At 39.0% G+C, this 21,731-nt stretch overlaps 1 protein-coding gene and 1 non-coding gene across 2 annotated transcripts in view; one reads left to right on the plus strand and one right to left on the minus strand.

Moving 5' to 3' along the window:
• The window catches only part of LOC111469255 (cytochrome P450 94C1-like), a 23,288-nt gene extending 21,903 nt beyond the window's left edge, over positions 1-1,385 (minus strand). The window contains exons 1-2 of the mRNA XM_023114478.1: positions 1,372-1,385; positions 1,260-1,285 (exon numbers count right to left, since the gene is read on the minus strand). Coding sequence (XP_022970246.1) covers positions 1,260-1,285; positions 1,372-1,385 — 40 coding nt within the window. The remainder of the gene's footprint in view (positions 1-1,259; positions 1,286-1,371) is intronic.
• Positions 1,386-1,593: 208 nt separating this feature from the next.
• Positions 1,594-1,732, plus strand: LOC111469364. The gene has a single exon (XR_002714866.1). It is a non-coding gene; the product is annotated as a small nucleolar RNA Z247 (small nucleolar RNA).
• The last annotated feature ends 19,999 nt before the right edge of the window (positions 1,733-21,731 follow it).

The raw sequence follows: 21,731 nt of genomic DNA on the forward strand, positions 1-21,731 counted from the left end.
TTTTTTTTTTTTTTTTTTTTTTTTTTTTTTTTTTTTTTTTTTTTTTTTTTTTTTTTTTTTTTTTTTTTTTTTTTTTTTTTTTTTTTGGCATATTCACCCTTGTTTAGACTTGTTCTCATAAAACTTCCACCCACCTTAAATTTTTTGAAGAAAACCAACTTTCGAAGGGTTGTGAATCAGAAATTCAAACACACTCGAGGAGCATAAGATTAGAAATCATATTTAGGAATCTAATTGACCTAGTATCACATGATAGCTAAACCTAGAAATTTATATATAAAGGGTACGGTTTAATAAAGTTTATAACTTTATAGTTTTCGTTTGCATGTTCAAGAACACTAATAATCTTAACATGTTTATGAGATTTCCAGTATACCTAGGTTGATTTTTATTCCCTGTTTTGACCATGTTGAACACGATGCTTTCTATGATTTTCCTTAGACATATGCTAGAGGGGTTAGAAATTTGTTTATACACAATTATGCTTTGGATGATCGCTATGTGCCCTAGAATATCTCTTATACTAGTTATAGATTGTGAACCACTATTTTATGTTATTAAGGTACTAGAACCTAGTTATAGGTCGCAACATCGCCTTTGGGTTGATACGGTACTTGTACGAATGATTAGGGCACAACCTCTATACGTGAACATGACTAGGACACAACCTCTATACGTGAACTAGCTAGGAGGGGTTAGGGTCTATTTTGTCCATATAGCTCAGTTGTGACCGTTAGTGAGTTATAGCTCAGGTAGTTACTATTTCGGATCATTTACTATTCTAGCCCATGAGGGTACGTAACTGATCAATTACTATCTCCAGTAGAAGGGCGATGCGACACGTCAATTATTGTTTTCGTCTAAACAGGCGATTCAACAAGTATTTATTGTTAAATGTTGCTTATATCTATACATAGTAGGAGAATCCGAGCTGCATCTCTTAATTTTCTGGTTCCATGTAATCCTCATTGTACACATCTATATATATATGAGATCTTGACCCATAGAGGTTTCAGTGTCATTCAACCTAACGTGGTACTAGAGCAAGGTTTATTCATTAACAATGTCTACCATATCTTCTTCTTTCTCCCCATCCACCATCTCCAACACGATCTCATCTACCATGGCGTCGACCTTTGCCTCAATCCCTCTCTACCACGCTTTCACAATCTGTCTCACCAAGAACAACTTCATCATATGGCGCGCTCAGCTCCTCCTCTTCCTAAGAAGTACGAAGCTTATGGGCTACCTCAATGCACCATTGCAGCACTTGCCAAACTGGTCCCTTTCTCAACCATTGCTGGTACTAACCTGGTCTCTTATCCGATCTATGATTGGTGGTATGATCAGGATTAACAGGTCCTTAGCGGCCTTCTCTCCTTCATGTCTGAGGAGATTCTTCGCGATGTGGTTGCCGCTACTCTGTCTAAGGAGGTGTGGGATACCCTACATCGGATGTTTTCATCGTCAACTCATGCTTCCACGGTCCAGATCCGTGTTGAGCTCGCTACATTCAAGAAACATGATCTATCTACTGCAGATTATTTTTGCAAGATCAAAGGGCTGGCCACCGAGTTGGTAGCCGTCGACTCTACCTTGCGGGATGATGATGTGATCGCCTATCTCCTCGCTAGTCTTGACCCTAACTATGATCCCTTCATCACCTCGATAACTACCAAGAGTGAAACCCTCACGCTTGATGATGTGTTTGCACATCTAATGGGTTTGAAGCTTGCCAACTACAACACGAGGCTGAACTTCAGTTAAATCTTGTTTCTTCGGCCAATTTTGCTGGTATGGTGGTTAGTAGAAGAACCGTGGGCGTAGGGATCGAGGTCCTGGCCGTTCTCGAGGTGTCACGCCCTATCGTCGTGATTCTTCTACTCATCCTTCCTGCAAGATCTGTGGTAAAGTGGGGCATACTGATGTTCGCTGCTGTATAGGATGGATGAGTCCTACCAAGATGAACCTCCTTCTGCAGCATTGGTGGCTACTTCCTCCTACAAGATTGATTTAATTTGGTATAGCGACACAGGCGCAGCTGATTATATCACCAGTGACCTGGATCGTCTCGCTGCACATGAACGCTTCATGGAGATGAACAAGTTTAAGTCGGTAATGGAGCAGGTTTGTAGATTTTGCTTACGGGTCATTCTTCAATTAATACTGCTGCTCGTCTTCTTGCATTGCATAATATTTTGCATGTGCCTGAAATTTCAAAATATCTTCTTTCCGTTCATAAATTTTCTTGTGATAATGACGTATTCTTTGAATACCCTCCTTGACAATTATTTATTAAGGATCGACGATCAAGGAAAAGTCTTCTAGACGGGTTGTGTGAGTCTGGTCTCTATCCTATCAAGTCATTTGATGTCCATGATCTCAAGCACACCTTAGTGAGCAGATCTAGTACTCACGCATAATGACATGCACATCTTTAACATCCTTCCTCTCATCAATCGTCTTTCTACTTGTGTCATCGATAAGAAATGCCCCTTAAAGCAACTTTTTCATACCCACCAAATTACTCCTTATTAAAAGTTTTTGGGTGTGCTTGTTGGTCTCATCTTCGCCCTTATAACAAACAAAAACTCTCTTTTCGATCCAAGGAATGTGTCTTTCTAGGCTTCAGTTCTTTACATAAAGGGTATAAGTGTCTTGATACCGATTCTAGTCGTGTCTATATTTCTAGATATGTCATATTTGATGAGAATGTTTTTCCGTTCAAGAGAGCCCCACCTAGTTCTTCCCCAACCTTACAGCCGACGCACAATGCCCCTGATTTGCACACCTTGCATTTGGGTAACAACAGTACTAATTTGGAGAATGATCATATGCATATATCTGTGTCTACTAACTCTTTGGATGCAAAAAAAAAATTGATTCCCACATTAGCTTCAGGATTGTCGTCGCCATCCTCCGCTTTGCTGCTGTGTGAATCGAAATCTGTTGTTCCACTAATGTTTAGGGCCTCGGATCCTTCGCCAGCAGATGATATTCCCGCATTCTTAGGCCCCACCCCTAATTCTCTGCACTCTGATCCTTGGGACTAGTCTCCTGGCTCGCCTCAGAGTGTGCAACGCCCAGTCGAGTCCTCGGCTACTGGTCGATCGACTGCTGTAGCACTAGCTGCTCCCCTCGCAATGGTTAGTACGACTATCCCCTTAGCTATGGATCCGACACCTATTGCTCATCCGTATGGTACTCGATTGAAGCACAATATCAAGCAACCCAAGGTGCATACAGATGAAACTATAACATATTCTGTGGTTCGGTCTTCTGCCTTTGAACCTACTTCACATATTACTGCTATGGAGCATTCCCTCTAGCATAAGGCAATGAATGATGACTTTCAGACACTTCTAAAAAATAAGACATGACGCTTAGTTTCTCCTTGCACTGGTCTTAACGTTATTGATTGCAAATGAATTCTCAAACTCAAGCAAAAGCCAGATGGCTTTATTGACCGCTACAAAGTACACCTGATTGCTAAAAGGTTGAAACAACAATATGGTGTTGATTATGATGATACCTTCAATTTAGTTGTTAAGCCAACTACATTCGACTCTTATTGTCTTTTGCTGCTTCTCGTGGTTGGACTATTCAACAGATTGATATTCAGAATTCTTTTCTTCCTGGCTTTCTTAATGAAGATGTTTATATGAAGCAACCCCCTTGATTTTTGGATTCTCAACATCCTGGTTTTCTTTGCAAGCTAGATAAGTCACTTTATGGCCTCAAACAAGCTCCGTGCCTGGTTTTCTCGCCTTAGCTCCCAACTATTACAACTAGATTTTACACCTATTTGTCCGCGTCTTTAATCGACAGACGAAGCATGTTGAAGTTGATTATCACTTCGTTCGTGAACGAGTATCGACTCGTCAGCTTGATGTGCAGCTCATATCTTCCAAGGATCAGCACGCCGATATCATGACAAATCTACTGCCAGCTCCTTCTTTTCGTAGTTTTCGATGCAACCAGAACTTATTGAGGAGGGTGTTAAACATAAAAGAGGTTATATCTATACATAGTAGGAGAATCCTCTATTCTTGGAGCTACATCTTCTAATTTACTAGTTTGTTACCCGAGATCAATGCCCACCATGTAATCCTCATCCTACACATTTATATATACATACATACATACATATGAGGTCATGACCCATAGAGATTACAACTCCATTCCACTTAACATTCATAACTGAATGTCACTATGGAAAATCCTCCAATTTTAACTCAGTAAATAGCTAGGTGTGGAATACATATATTATGTATACTACGCTCTCATACCAAACCTGTAATCAGAGAAATTTTGAGAAACCCATGAGGGATGCCTGGTAACTGAAGTGTTTTTAATCTTTAGTTTAATATAAATAAATAAAAAAAATATATATAAAAAAAAAAACTTTCAACAAATATACATTATCAATGATACACAATATACAATAAAATAATAAAATAATAAAAAAAAGCTTTCAACAAATGATATCGTGTTTGATTCTAGTAATCTTTGTCTGTGTCTCGTATTTTTCTTACATCCTTAAATTTTTTTCTCGAGAAAAAAATTTATAAATATTTTTTTCTAAAGACATGTAAACTATCAACCTCAATTTTCTTTAATATAATTTTTTAATTTTTTAATGCTATCCCTAAACCTTTTTAAAATTATATTATTTCTTATCGACTTTCTATAATGGTTCCTAAGAACAATTCTCATGCATAATCACTAACCCAATTCGGGTTCGTAAGTAGTTCTCCAACATGTAACAAACCTAATGATAGTTCTTGCATAGTAAACTTAATCTATAAAGTCACGAATCTTGCAAACAGCCTATATGAGTTCTCGAGTGAACTGGCTTTTCTATTTATCTTACTTGGTTGGCTAGCTTACATTGCTTAGGAAGTGAATTATCAGTATTTATGTATGTGAAAAGTGTATCCTCATCATTGTTCAATAGAGTATCACGAATCTTTAACATCATCTATGAAAGGTTAGCTACTAACCACTCCACAAGACCATAAAGTTACACCGAATTTTGGGATGGACCTCATATGCTAGGTGTCACGGTCATGCTCGTCCAGGGCGTGTTGCCCATGGCCGCATGCCCATGGCAAGCCAAACCCTTGTCATGTCTTTTCATTCTAGTGTTTTTACTTCTATAGTTCTAGGGCGTATGACGCCTCAACAATATCATGTCTAGGCCTGCCAGACATGAAATGTCTCAAAATGTACTATAGGGGGATATGACTAGTTGTCAACTTCTCCCTACCCAAGGTTATATATGCTAAGCCGTTGTTATTTCTCTCTTGCTTGCTTATATAACGTCTCTTTCAAAAATCTCTCTTTCTAAAATCTCTCTCTACCCTCGTTTTCCAAAACCTTCTTTTAAAACCGAGGCTAGAGGCTCGATCATACGTCGCTTGGCCGTAGGCGACGCAAGTACAAATTGGCTCAGCTCACTTGTCGTTGGAAAGTGAGTGCCGTACAATCGCTAGTCCGCTGCCTTTAAGAGTGCGATTGTGTCAAGTGGTATCAGAGCTTTGTTAGCTCCGTGACACAGTAAAGACCGAAACCATGTCGACGACAAAGTCGACACCCAAAGCACAAGCCGACCGGCTTACGCTAATAGAGGAGGAAATGCTGTTCCTGAAAGAAGTCCCTGACACCCTCCGCTTCCTGGAAGCACGGGTGACCGAATTGAGTGAGAAAGTCGTAGGAATCGACGCAATGGGCAACCGCCTGGATGGGTTGCCAATCGCAGAATTGATGTTTCGAGTGACCTCGCTCGAAGAAAGAGTTGCTCCTACGAGCAGCCCAAAACCATCTGGTAGTCCGGATAGCTCTGTCGCGCACAAGGAGGGACGTGGCGAAGAGTTCGACGTGCTACAAAATACAATGATGAGCTTGTTCAATGGACTAGCTGATGAGTTCAGAACAACAATCGATGACATCCAAGAAAGGATGGCCTCCATGGGCACTCGAATTGAAGTGACCATGAAAGCCGTGGAGAACGTCACGGCTGGACAAACAAATACAGGGTCCAACAAACTAAGATTCCCAGAACCTAGAGCCTTTAAAGGGAATCGGGACGCCAAAGAGTTAGAAAACTTCATCTTTGATGTCGAACAGTACTTCAAAGCCACAACGGCTTGTGCTGACGACAAGAAGGTGACCGTAGCTTCGATGTATCTCACAGACGACGCCAAACTGTGGTGGCGTACGAAGGTGCAAGACATCGAGGATGGATTGTGCACCATTGACTCGTGGGAGGACCTTAAGAAAGAGTTGAGGGACCAGTTCCTCCCCGAAAACGCAGGACATTTAGCAATGGAAAAGCTAGTAGCCCTGAAACACACTGGAAGCCTACGAGACTATGTCAGACAGTTCTCAACCCTGATGCTCGATATCAGGGGCACATCAGAGAAGGACAAGGTGTTCTTCTTTATAAATGGGTTACAACCGTGGGCCAAAACAAAGCTACACGAGAACAAGGTCCAAACCCTAGCCGCCGCAATGGCCTGTGCCGAGAGACTCCTAGACTATGGGAACGAAGCGGGATCCCAAAGGAGAATAACACCAGCCCCAAACACTGGTGGCAAGCCATACTGTTAAAGATATTTAGTAATAAATTATAGTTTACCATATATATTATATTTGATATTTTATTATAAGGCAAATATCTAATATTTGCCTTATTATCATAGGTATCTTTCTATTTATTGTTATTTCCATTTATTACTATTTACATATCCTTGTAATTTATTTGATTATAAATAAGATAACTTTCACACCATTTACGTGTGGTGGATTAATCAAACATTCACATGGTATCAGAGCCCTCTCGGTTTAACAACCCCGATCGTTTCTTTTCAATGGCTTTTGAATCCTCTAATCTTTTTCTCCACCACCCCTGCTGGTTTTGACGCCGCAGGAGCAGTCTTCATGGCTGCCATAGTCGGAGCCGATTGATTACTCTTCGGCTTCACCCTATTGACCTCCAAATCACCTTTCGTCATACTCTGTACATATAACCTCACCTTTTCCAACCAAATCGGTTTTCCCCTTGGCCAATATAGTATCTCTCATTTTCTTTCCAATCAACCTTCATCCTTCACATAAACCCTAACCTAAACCTATCAACCTTTTGCAGAGATTTACCTTCGGAATCTGGGTGCCGCACTGGCCTATTCGCCAACCAAGTTTCCGCCGCCCTTCCTGCCAAAATTGGCTTCTTCGCCCGATGAGGCGACTCTTCCGACTGCCCTTCTCGCCAAAATTGGCTCCTTCGCCCAATGTGGCGACTCTTCCGGCTTCAACATTGTCTTTGTCCCTTGCTCTAGGTTTCCCCTTCTACTTCTTGGGGTTAGAAATATTCTCACCAGAGCCAAAGCAGCATCGTCGCTAAGCGACAATCCCTCTTCATGGGTTAGACATATTTTCGCCGAAGCCAAGGCAGCATCGCCGCTGAGCGGCGATCCCTCTGCAATTTTTGATGGCCAACAACCGGGTTGTTAGCATCTTCATGAAAAGTGTTTCTCAACCTCTTTAAATTTTTCAGATTCAAGCTTCACGTTCGTTTAAATCCGACGCTTAGCTTGCGGTGGGGTGTTAAAGATATTTAGTAATAAATTATAGTTTACCATATATATTATATTTGATATTTTATTATAAGGCAAATATCTAATATTTGCCTTATTATCATAGGTATCTTTCTATTTATTGTTATTTCCATTTATTACTATTTACATATCCTTGTAATTTATTTGATTATAAATAAGATAACTTTCACACCATTTACGTGTGGTGGATTAATCAAACATTCACACATACAAACCACCAAGTCATCGAAATGGAAGCCCCAACAGGCCGAACGGAGGTAACGACAGACCAAGCGGATGGACGGATAGACCTCCACAGAATAACCAAGCAGGGACATCTCGAGGACCTTACCATCAAAGGAACCACCCGACGACGCCGTTACAATGCATGCTCTGTAAAGGTCCCCACAAGGTATCTTACTGTCCTCATCGGGCCTCTCTCACTGCGCTCCAAGTGTCCATTCAAGAGAGCAATGACGCAAGGGTTGAGACTATGCTTGACAAGAAGGAAGATCAAGACAATCCCCGAATGGGCGCACTTAAATTCTTGTCAGCTCTCCAACGAAAGGTCGAACCGAAGGAGATAGTAGAGAAAGGACTCATGTTCGTAGATGCGACAATAAATTTCCAACCGAATAGGAGCACTCTGATAGATTCAGGAGCGACCCACAACTTTATCGCTGATCAAGAAGCCCGAAGATTAGGACTCACTATAGGAAGGGACCCGGGAAAAATGAAAGCTGTCAACTCTGAGGCCTTGCCTATTGTGGGAGTTTCCAAAAGAGTCCCCTTTAAAATAGGGGATTGGACAGGAGAGCTAGATCTTGTCGTAGCTCGCATGGACGACTTTGACGTGGTACTTGGGATGGAGTTCCTCCTAGAACACAAAGTTATCCCAATGCCGCTGGCAAAGTGCTTAGTGATCACTGACCGCAACCCCACAGTAATACCTGCAAGCATCAAGCAACCAGGTAATCTTCGAATGATCTCGGCCATACAATTGAAAAAGGGACTCGCACGAGAGGAACCTACATTTATGGCCATACCATTGATGGAAGTAACAACCACCGAAGAAACTGTCCCAAATGAAATCAATGAGGTACTAAACGACTATGCTGACATAATGCCAGAGAGCTTACCCCAAACATTACCACCTCGTCGAGGCATTGATCACGAAATCGAACTCATCCCCGGAGTTAAACCGCCAGCGAAGAACGCATACCGGATGGCTCCGCCCGAGCTAGCCGAATTAAGGAAACAACTGGATGAGTTGCTGAAGGCGGGATTCATCCGCCCGGCAAAGGCACCCTATGGAGCCCCCGTACTGTTCCAGAAGAAGAAGGATGGGACGTTGCGTCTGTGTATAGACTATAGAGCCTTAAACAAGGTGACGGTACGCAACAAATATCCACTGCCGATAATATCCGACTTGTTCGACCAACTTCACGGGGCCAAGTACTTCACGAAGTTGGACTTACGATCAGGGTATTACCAAGTACGTATTGCCGAAGGGGACGAGCCCAAGACGACGTGCGTAACAAGATATGGGGCCTTCGAATTCCTAGTAATGCCCTTTGGCTTGACAAACGCTCCAGCTACTTTCTGCACGTTGATGAACCAAGTTTTCTACGAATACTTGGATCAGTTTGTCATAGTATACCTCGACGACATAGTGGTTTACAGCACAACCCTAGAGGAACACAAAGTGCACTTGAAGCTGGTGTTCGACAAGCTGCGACAAAACCAACTGTATGTCAAGAAAGAGAAATGTGCATTCGCACAAACATGCATCAACTTCCTTGGACATGTCGTCAGATGTGGACAGATTAGTATGGATAGCGATAAGATAAAAGCTATCCAAGAATGGAAGGTTCCTACTTCCGTATCCGATTTGCGGTCCTTCTTAGGATTAGCCAACTACTATAGGCGGTTCGTCGAAGGGTTTTCACGACGAGCCGCCCCATTGACAGAGTTGTTGAAGAAAGACCACACTTGGTCGTGGTCAGATGATTGTCAAATGGCCTTTGAAGATCAGAAAACAACCATGACGAGGGGTCCTGTCCTCGGATTGGTAGATGTTACAAAGCCATTTGAAATAGAAACAGACGCTTCCGACTTTGCCCTAGGTGGGGTCCTTATTCAAGAAGGCCACCCCATCGCTTTCGAAAGTCGAAAACTCAATGACGCCGAACGTAGATACACTGTCTCCGAAAAAGAAATGCTGGCAGTAGTCCATTGCCTTCGAGTCTGGAGACAATATCTCTTGGGATCACAGTTCGTAGTGAAGATGGATAACAGCGCCATTTGCCACTTCTTTAATCAACCAAAATTGACGGCAAAACAAGCCCGGTGGCAGGAGTCGTTGGCTGAATTCGACTTCAAGTTCGAACACAAAGCAGGGAAGAGTAATCAAGCAGCCGACGCACTGAGTCGGAAGGGCGAACATGCGGCCCTGTGCATGTTAGCCCATATTCACTCAAGTAAGATCGATGGATCGATGCGCGACATCATTAAGGAACATTTACATAAAGACCCATCGGCCAAAGCCGTCGTCGAACTAGCTAAAGCTGGGAAAACACGACAGTTTTGGGTTGAGGGAGACCTTCTGATGACAAAAGGAAACAGGTTGTATGTCCCAAGAACGGGAGAACTGAGGAAGAAGCTCATTCAGGAATGTCATGATACCTTATGGGCCGGACACCCCGGGTGGCAAAGAACATACGCTCTAATAAAGAAGGGGTACTTCTGGCCAAACATGCGAGATGACATCATGCAATACACCAAGACGTGCCTCATCTGTCAACAGGACAAAGTCGAGAAAGCCAAACTCTCAGGACTCTTGGAACCTCTACCTGTGCCGACACGACCCTGGGAAAGTGTATCTCTGGACTTCATAACACACCTCCCAAAAGTTGGGGACTATGACGCTATCTTGGTTATCGTAGACCGATTCTCAAAATATGCGACGTTCATCCCCACTCCCAAATTATGCTCGGCCGAACTCACAGCTCAACTATTTTTCAAACACATTGTAAAGTTATGGGGTATTCCGTCGAGCATCATCAGTGATCGGGATGGCAGATTCATTGGGACATTCTGGACCGAGTTATTCGCCTTCTTGGGAACAACCTTAAACATCTCCTCGAGTTACCACCCTCAAACCGATGGTCAGACAGAACGGTTCAATTGCTTGCTCGAAGAATACTTACGTCACTTCGTCGACGCTCGCCAGAAGAACTGGATACAACTGTTAGATGTCGCCAAATTTTGCTTCAATTGTCAAACCAGCTCGTCTACGGGAAAGAGTCCCTTTGAAATTGTAAGTGGACGACAACCGGCCTTACCCCACATTATCGATCATCCTTATGCAGGGAAAAACCCTCAAGCTCACAACTTCACAAGAGAATGGAAGCAGACAACAGATATAGCCCGGGCATATTTAGAAAAGGCTTCCAAGCATATGAAAAAGTGGGCAGACAAGAAGCGTCGCCCCCTTCAATTTCGAGCAGGAGATCAAGTCCTCATCAAGCTGAAACCAGAACAGATCAGATTTCGCAACCGAAAGGACCAGAGACTAGTTCGCAAGTATGAAGGCCCGGTCGAAGTCCTAAAAAAGATCGGGACTACCTCCTACCGAGTTGCACTCCCCACATGGATGAAAATCCACCCAGTAATTCATGTGAGCAACTTGAAGCCATACCACCCTGACCCAGAAGACGACCAACGAAATGCAACCACCAGACCGAGCATCGATCTGAGGAAAAAGGAAACAAAAGAAGTAGAGGAGATCCTCGCCGACAGGGTTAGGAAGATAGGACGACCTGTACGGACGATTCGTGAATTCCTTGTCAAATGGAAGAATATCCCTACAGAGGAAACAAGCTGGGAACGCGCCGAAGACCTGAAATCCGCAGCCACCCACATCGCCAGGTTTGAAAGTAGTCGGTCGACGGGGTCGTCAACCAATTAAGTGGGGGAGGATGTCACGGTCATGCTCGTCCAGGGCGTGTTGCCCATGGCCGCATGCCCATGGCAAGTCAAACCCTTGTCATGTCTTTTCATTCTAGTGTTTTTACTTCTATAGTTCTAGGGCGTATGACGCCTCAACAATATCATGTCTAGGCCTGCCAGACATGAAATGTCTCAAAATGTACTATAGGGGGATATGACTAGTTGTCAACTTCTCCCTACCCAAGGTTATATATGCTAAGCCGTTGTTATTTCTCTCTTGCTTGCTTATATAACGTCTCTTTCAAAAATCTCTCTTTCTAAAATCTCTCTCTACCCTCGTTTTCCAAAACCTTCTTTTAAAACCGAGGCTAGAGGCTCGATCATACGTCGCTTGGCCGTAGGCGACGCAAGTACAAATTGGCTTAGCTCACTTGTCGTTGGAAAGTGAGTGCCGCACAATCGCTAGTCCGCTGCCTTTAAAAGTGCGATTGTGTCACTAGGCAACTATGTGATGCTATCAATGTGAATATTGTAGTTGAGATGGCCGAATTGGTCTAAGGTGTTGGATTAAGGTTCTAGTCTGAAAGGGTGTGGCTTTAAATCCCACTCTCAACAACAATCTGTTTTGGGAATTTTCGTGTATTTTTAATATTATTTTCCATCACTAAACTTAAACTCTCCTTAACCCGACATGGACTCTAGACCGACCAACCAACCAAACAATTTTGAAGTTTGTAAGAGCATTTCGCATGCATAATCACTAACCCAATTCGGGTTTGTAAGTAGTTCTCTCATGTAACAAACCAATGATAGTTCTTACATAGTAAACTTAATCTATCAAGTCACGATCTTGCAAATAGCCTATATGAGTTCTAGAGTGAATTAGCTTTTCTGTTCATCTTACTTGGTTGGCTAGCTTACATTTCTTAGGAAGTGAATTATCAGTATCTATGTATGTGAAAGGTGTATCCTCGTCATTGTTCAATATGGTATCACCAATCTTTAACAAGTAACCACTCCACAAGACCATAAATTTATACTGAATTTTGGGAGGGATCTAACGTGCTAGCCAGCTAACTAATGTTATTTGTGTGGACATTATAGTTGAGATGGCTGAGTTGGTCTAAGGTGCTAGATTAAGGTTCTAGTCCAAAAGGAAAGGGTGTTGGTTCAAATTCCACTCTTAACAACAATAATGTTGTGGTATCAATTGTTTTTATATTATTTTTCATCCCAAACTTTTTTAATAGTTCTCTTAGTATCCATGTAACAAACCCAACGAGAATTTGTGCATAGTTCACTTAATCTATAGTGCCACATCTTGTATGAGTTCTAGAGTGAACTAGCTTATTTGTTCATCTTACTTGGTTGGTTGACTTACATTGTTTAGGAAGTGAATTATTAGTATCGATGTATGTGAGAGGTGTGACCTCATTATTGTGATAAATTTAATGAAGATAAGTATGAAGAAGGAATGAAATTCCGTGCTTTATTAGGTGAAAAATGACTATATTTATAGCCGATATAATGCACAAGATAAAAAAAAAAAATCCTAAACAAAAATTAGAATATTTGGCCAAAATAAAGAATCCAGCATAAGATCATATCAGTGACACTTATTCAGGAACTAAAACATAAAAATATCACCCCGTCTTTAGATCAAACTTTAGGATATTGACAGACACCAAGCAACATGCGTAGCATTTCAAACAAAAATCGAGTCAAAGGTTTTGTCCTGATATCTTTCCTGCCATCTCTTCAACATATGCCATGAGAAGCAGCAGTTCAAAAGTTTTAGCAAAATGAGTTTGTGATTCCTTTCACTTATTCTTCTTGGGACATTCATAGTGAGAATGACCAAGGTCATGACAATAAAAACACTCAACAAGAGTTTTGTTAAAACCAGATCTCCCACGTCCTCGTCCTTTACCTCGAAATGTGCCACCTTCACGATTTATTCTCCCTGTACTGCTGTTAAGAGAGATCTTCAATGTCTGCTCTTCCACAGTATGTCTTTGAATACGTTGTTCATGAACTAGTAGACTACTTTACAATTCATCAATGGTCATGATGTCCAAATCGTTGGGTTCTTCAATGGAGCAAGCCATGTAATCAAACTTCGATGTCATGGATAGCAAGGTTTTCTCAACAATGATAACATCGCTCATCTTTTCACCATGACATTTTATTAGCAATGGTGAGAGTACGAGAAAAGAAATCAGAAACAATCTCAACTTCCTTCATATGTATGGTCTCAAAGTTCTTGTGTAGAGCCTGTAACTATGCTCGTTTCACATTTCTATTTTCTTGAAATTTTTTCTTCATTCAATTCTGTAACTGAGCATGTAATCAAACTTTGAAATCATGGAGCGCAAGATTTTCTCCAGAATTGAGCGATCAATAGCCTGGAAAAGGTAGTTCTAAGCTCTTAAGTCTTTCAATTTCTGATTTGCTACCTCCTTCTGTTCATCTAAGTAATCAGCCTCATCTGCTACAACAGAAATTCTAGACTCAACTATTTTTTTAGAGTGAAGAAAGTTCTCCATTAACATGCTCCAATGATCGTATTGACCAACAAATTTTGATATTGCTGGTTGAACAAATCTGCCTTCAGTTGTCATCTTTAGCTGTAGCGGAAAGAGACTAGACTCTGATACTAAATGATGATAAATTTAATGAAAATAAGTTTGGAAGGAAATTAAGTACTTTATTAGGTGAAAAATGACTATATTTATTAGCTATTACAATGCTTAACAAAAGATAAAAATAAAATCTTAACAGTATCATGTCAAAACAAAGAATTCTCCATAAGATCTTTATTCATGAACTAAAACATAAAAATAGCAACTAAATATTGTGCAAACATATTGTTCCATATTTGAGCACATCTTTAACATCATCTATGAAGCTTTGCTAGTAACCACTCCACAAGACCATAAAGTTACACTGAATTTGGGAGGGACCTCATGTGCTAGCCAGCTAACTAATGCTACCTGTGTAGAAATATCTTTTGTAGCTAATTCAATATGCCTAAAATTTTGGGAACTTGACCAAGTAGAGAACTAGGAACATAATTTCATGAGATAGAATTCACTTGTTTCAATATAGAGGAAGTAATGAGTGTTACTTAAGTGTTGTTTTCAAGAGTTGAACAATGAGGTCATACCTTCTCATTGGCCCGAGAAAGTCTTCATTTATAGTTGGATCATAAACAAATAATTTGTAATATCCCAAGTAAGATTAAAGTAACTTAAGCATACTTATCCCAAGTATGATTAAAGTAACTTTAAGTATACTTAAGGTGCTGAGGTAAGGTTTAGATTAGATGATTCAAGTAAATTAATAAAGAGATGCAAGCCAAGACAAGTAGTTAGATGAACAGAAAAAAATTATATAAATATGGTACCACACTTTTTATTTTTTTGTTCTAGTTTTTGTTGCTAGTACTTAGATGGTTAGTGTTGTTCTTATTATAATCTATCCGAAGGACCATAATGCTTGGATTACGAGGTCTCAACCTTGGTTCTAATCCTTGATTGTTGTCTCGTTCTTAGTTACTTTCTAGGTTCTTGTTTTATTCTTAGCTTATTCTTCAAGACATTCCCTTAAGGAGATTTACAGTACTAGTCATGAACCTAACAACCTGTGTTCAAGTATTCATACGTTTCAAGCGACACAATCTATACCAACGTTCAAGGCTTCATGCATTCCAAGCGACGTAGACTAAACCCTGATCCCGGGCTTGCCCTATGATACAGTCTGAAAATCAATGCCCAAGGCTTCATGGGCATATTCTGAATACCTATACTTAAGACTTCTTACGTTCCTAACAATGTAGTCTGATCTTGCGTCCAAGACTTTCCCTACAAGATAAAGGGGTTTTCTGGCCCGATTCTTCATAGAATTTCTTCCTTTGTCTTCCTTCAAAATAAAGGAATTTGTTTGGAGGAATGTCTTTATGTGTGTGGCCTTAATTTTGGAAAATCATCCCAGTCTGCAACTCATCCAAAAATGCAGATTTTTGTATTCTTGGGCAGCTTGTTCTACGATGTTTTAGATCTCGATTCCTTCATCATTGTTACTCATCTTAACCCCCTTAAGTTATATGTTAGGTTGAATGACTATCATGGGTCTACTGATCAGGGCAGGGGCACTATTAGGTCTCAATTTAAGTCCTTAATATTACTAATAACGTACTAAAGGGAATAAAAAACTAGTCTCGACTCTTGTGATGACGTTCATGATAAGATATTAGCATCTTAAGCTACCTCAAGGTCTCTTGTACGCTATATTGGTAAACGAAAAACTTAAAGGCATTTTGATTCTTTATGCTTAACTTCCAGGAGTTGTAACTATATTCATGACCATAATTAACACGATGTATACTTTATAGCTATAATTATCCACTATATAAATAAGCCTTAAATACATTAAAAAAAAAAAAAAAAAACACCATACCTCTAAATTACTCTAAATGATTCACACAAAAATTTAAGATCTTGTAATTTAATCAATTATGAAAATGAATTTCTTGGTAAAATTTTGAAGTCTTGAAAAATTACAGGTTTTGAGTCATGAAACTTGGTTTTTTATTATGTATTTTCCTTTTTGTTTCTTCACAACAACTCTCTTTTTTTTTTTTATTATTATTCTAAAACCACCTAAATATTTATGTAATTGATGTACTTAGAGTGCCTAAGATTCAAATTGCTTCCGCACGTGTTATATTAACACCATCAATTAGTATCAAAACAAGTTTTAGGCATTTTATTTACATTAATTTGAGCATGGTGGTCCATTTCATGAATGAAATTTTGTGGTTGGTAAAGTGGATGTTTATGGTTTTGACATTTTTTTTTATGCTTATATTTGATACAATTATTATAATTGGCCTAATGTGTATGGGCTTTAATGAGCGAAGAAAGGTATGTAATTTTTATGGAGTCATTAGAGTCCATTTTAGGTTGTAATTGATCGAAAATGGAAGAGATAGCAAGTTGAATCGAAGAAGAAAATGGAAGAGACGGTTCGGGTGTTTTTCTGCTAGTTGGGGTCCAATTCAACGTTTTTAAGGGTTGATTCGGTCAGTTCGTGATCCTCGGGAGCGGTTCAAGTTATTTTTAATTATTAATGTAATAATTTAGTTAATTCCTTGCTTTAAAATACCAAAACCAATCTACTTTAGTGTGTTTAATTAATTATGCATCATGAAGGTATGTTTTAATTAAATAGAAAATGTATATGCATAAAGTATGTCATATAGATTTAAAATCCCACCATAGGCTACATGTTTCATGCATTACAAGTATGTTATAAGTGTTATAATGTATAGTATGCATGTTTAGGGTTCCATGAGTGATAGAAATAAATTGTTATATTATTGCATGGAATGGATGATTATATAATTGTTATATAAAGCATGTTAGATGCATGTTATAGGTTATTTTCAATGTCATAAAACGAGATAGACGTTAAAATCTATAACAAAGATAAATGCATGCTCACTTAAGGTTAACAACCAAGCACGATCAATTTTAATAGATAAAATAGGTCGATATCTTGTAAAACTGCGGTTACAAGAAAGCTCACCTAGCATGATCTTGTCTAAGGCTGGAGGTACTTAAGTTGACGGTTTACGGAACACCTGCTAACTGGAGATCGGGCCAGTACTTGAGCTTAGTTAGCCCAGTTTTATGAGCATGCATGAGTGATGTAAGGATTTTTTTTAAAATGAAAAATCACCTAGACATCATAGGTAAAAATCCAGTATAAATGTTATACTTGGAAAAATCATCTAGACTTAGGTTATATTTAATTAGCCGGAATATACCTAAGTAATAAGTATACTCAACCGTCTAAAATACTTAGTGGGAAGAAAAAGGTATATGAGATACATCGTTTTCTTTTTACGCTCTCTGAAAAATTCACACCATGAGATTCATGCTCGGCCTCGTGTCGCCCTGGGTGCGGCCTCCATTCGGAAGGTATTTGCATGAGTCAATAACAAGGTGAATAAAGAAATTATTTATAGTAAGTGGGAGAAGGAAGTATATCAACACATCCTATGGTCTCCACCACTAGGTTGCACCGTGAGATTCCCATGTTTCGCCTACATGTTGCCCTAGAGTAACTACCCATTCGGAGGGTTGTAACATAGGAGTCGAAACAATGCAAACTCTAGAAATGGATAGGATTTCTTAGGTCCATTCCCAACTTTGGTTTTTTCATTCGATAACATTGTTGGGGCCGATCTCTGAGGTCTGAAAATGGCAGGTCACACTTATGAAGAATTACTAAGAGTTAGTATATTCTTGACCAAAGTGGCAGTAACTAAAAGACTATAGGAATAAGAGTTATTCTGGGATTAGTGTTTAAGTCAAGAATGTCTTGATTTAGTGAAGGAGTGATTGACTGCCCCTCGGTAGCAGTTGCTCTAACTCAAAGTACCGTTGCAAATTAATAATTTTTTGGGTACATTATTACATTTGCTAAATCTAATTGGATTAAAAAAAAAAAGATTAAGTCAATTCATTAATAAAATTTGTTTTAAATCTCAGCATGTCAAGCTCAATAGTACAATTACTCACTTCTGAAAAATTAAACTGCAACAATTACGCAACAAAGAAATCAAACCTAAACACAATACTTGTTAATGATGATTTGAGGTTTGTTTTAACTGAGGAATGTTCTTTAAACCCTGGCTCAAATGCAAACCGAACAGTTTGGGATGCTTATGACAAAAAGGATAAGGGGAAATATAAGATTCCTACTGACCGCAAACGTAAAGTTCAAAATACACATAATAGAAAATATTTCCATTGCAATGAAAACGGGCACTAGAAAAGTAACTGCCTAAAATACCTTGCAGAGAAGAAAGCTGAAAAGACACAACAAGGTAAATATGATTTTACTAATTGTAGAAATATGTTTAGTAGAGTATAATCACTCAACCTGTATACTGGATTCAGGGGCCACTAATCATATTTGTTATTTTTTCCAGGAAACTAGTTCTTGGAGAATCCTTGCAGAAGGCGAGATAACACTCAAGGTTGGAATAAGAGAAGTTGTCTCAACAAGATCCGTAGGAAATTTAAAATTATTTTTTTGGAGATAGATTTATTATATTAGATAATGTACTTTTTGTTCCTGGAATAAAAAAAAAAATCTAATATCTATCTCTTGTTTATTAGAACTATTGTCTAAAGTATATTTTGAAATTAATGAATTGTTCATTTGAAGAAGAGGTTTTCATATTTTTTTTGCAAAACTAGAAAACAACTTGTATATATTAAAACCGAGCGAAACAAAAGCTATTTTAAATACTGTGATGTTTAAAACAGCTGAAACTCAAAATAAACGACAAAAGATTTCTCCTAATACCTATCTTTGACACTTAAGACTAGGCCACATTAATCTCAATAGGATTGGGAGATTGGTCAAAAGAGGACTTCTAAATCAGTTAGAAGACAACTCTTTGTCTCCATGTGAGTCCTGTCTTGAGGGTAAAATGACTAAATGACCTTTTTTCAGAAAAAGGTTATAGAGCCAAAGAAACCTTAGAACTCGTGCATACAGATCTCTATGGTTCAATGAATGTCAAAGCACGAGAAAGGTATGAATAATTCATAAGTTTTATTGATGATTATTCAAGGTATGACTATATTTACCTACTGCATCATAAGTCCAAGCTCTTGAAAATTTCAGAGTGTATAAAACTGAGGTTAAGAATTTATTAGGAAAAACTATTAAAACACTTTGATCAGATCGAGGTGGAGAGTATATGGACTTAAGATTCCAGAACTATATGATAGAACATGGAATAATGTCTCAACTCTCAGCCCCTGGTATGCCTCAACAGAACGGTGTATCAGAAAGGAGAAATAGAACTGTGTTAGACATAGTTCGGTCTATAATGAGTTTCGCTCAATCACCTGATTCGTTTTGGGGATATGTAGTGGAGACTGCTACATACATTTTGAACATGGTTCCTTCTAAGAGTGTTTCAGAAACACCTATGAGTTATGAAAAGGGCATAAAGGTAGTTTACGTCACTTCAAGATTTATGGATGCCCAGCATATGTGTTGGTTCAAAACCCTAAGAAATTAGAACGTCGTTTAAAATTATGCCTATTCGTAGGATACCCCAAAGAGATGAAAGGCGGTCTATTTTATGACCCTCAAGAAAATAGAGTATTTGTATAAAAAAATGTTACATTCTTAGAGGAAGACCACATAAGAAATCATTAATCTCGCAACAAACTAGTATTGAGTGAGATTTCTAAAGAAGCTACTGATAAAACAACAAGAGTTGTTAATCAGGTTGGTCCTTCAACAAGAGTTGTTGATGGAGCTTGCACTTCTAGTCAATCACATCCTTCTCAAAAGTTGAGAATGCCTCGACGTAGTGGGAGGGTTATAACTCAACCGATCGTTACTTGGGTTCAGTAGAAATAAAGGTCATCATACCTGATGATGGTGTTGAGGATCCATTGACCTATAAATAGGCAATGAATGATGAAGATGGAGATCAGTGGATCAAAGCCATGAATCTTGAAATGGAGTCAATGCACTTCAATTCAGTCTGGAAATTTGTAGATCAACTAGATGGGGTAAAATCTATTGGTTACAAATGGATCTACAAAAGGAAACGAGACCAAGTTGGTAAGGTACAGACCTCTAAAGTTCGACTTGTAGCAAAGGGTTATACCCAAAGAGAGGGGGTGGACTATGAAGAAACCTTCTCTCTTGTTGCTATGCTTAAATCGATTAGAATACTTTTGTCCATTACCACATTTTATGATTATGAAATTTGGCAAATGGATGTCAAGACTAACGGTGTTACTATAACATGTGCAGAAACAATTTGGATCTTAGGCACTCTAAGTACATCAATTATAGCAAATTAGCTTGCATGTTCAAAAGTATTAAAACTCAATGAGTTTGAATACTAATCTTTTGTAGTTCAAATTCCTTTTTCCTCAAGAACCAGTTTTGAACAACCACTAGTGTGTTCCCTACTATTCTCCGGCCTTAGAACGGGATTGTGGAATCCGGTGAATGATGAAACTTGATAGGGATTTAGTATATGTAAAGAGAGAGTTTTGAGAGAATTTCTCAAAGTTTTTCAAGAAGTTTCATGTACCTTGATCACTCTATTTATAGAGTAATATTTGCATGTTTATGCAAATTTGAGATCACCAAATTTTGACACTCAAAATTCCACTCAAATGTGTGGGATTATGTGGCAAGCATGCAAGTTTGAGTTAACCAAATTTTGACACTCTAAATTTCACTCAAATTTGTGGGATTATGTGGCAACATGCAAGTTTGGTTTAAACCATGTATTGACACTCGATATTCCACTAACTCAAACATGGATTTTTGCATTAGGTGAAGTCAACATTTTGACTTTCTTTATTTTAATTCAACAATTAATTTAAATAATTAATTTAAAATCTAAATAATATTAAATGATTAATTAAATAATAATTAATATTTAACCTCAAATCAATTTCAATACATATTAATTATGAATAGTGATTCATAATTAATATATTCATTAATTCTTTAATTTGAGTTCGAACACTTCGAACATTCATAATTAATATATTCTTTAATTTGAGTTCGAATACTTCGAACTCACTCGTCACACTGTTCTAAGGTTTAGTCCGATATGAGCTAGCTGAGGGACCTAATGGACCAAAAGATCATGGGCTCCAACGATCCGAAATTAACCGGCTAAACTCATTAACCTTGTTAACCAACATTCGTTAACTACTAGAACACTCCACTATAGCCTAGTAGTTGCACTCCCCTCATTATAGATATATTCTGTCCATTTGATATAGCCATGATTAGTAAGTTGATCCTTCACAAGTTGTTCGTAACTAGAGCTGGATCAATTTACCATTTTACCCCTAAAGTTACTTCTTGTTTCTTAAGTCCCACTGATCCTCTAATGAACAATTGGTTTGTAGTCTAACCACCAAACCGAATCCCTCTGGGGGCAATGAGAGGGTGGGGCCTCTTATTCAAGACTTGGAGTCAGTACTTAAGGGAACAACCTCTCTACTATCCCTAAAAGCCAATAGGAGTGAATTCCATCTTACACCCTATGTCCCCAGCTATTCACCCAGTCTTACCCCTGAAATGGGAGGCTTATTGAGTCGGAAAACTCGGGCC

This window comes from Cucurbita maxima, unplaced genomic scaffold (genome assembly GCF_002738345.1).
Source record: "Cucurbita maxima cultivar Rimu unplaced genomic scaffold, Cmax_1.0 Cma_Scf00039, whole genome shotgun sequence".
Classification (NCBI taxonomy): Eukaryota; Viridiplantae; Streptophyta; class Magnoliopsida; order Cucurbitales; family Cucurbitaceae; genus Cucurbita; species Cucurbita maxima.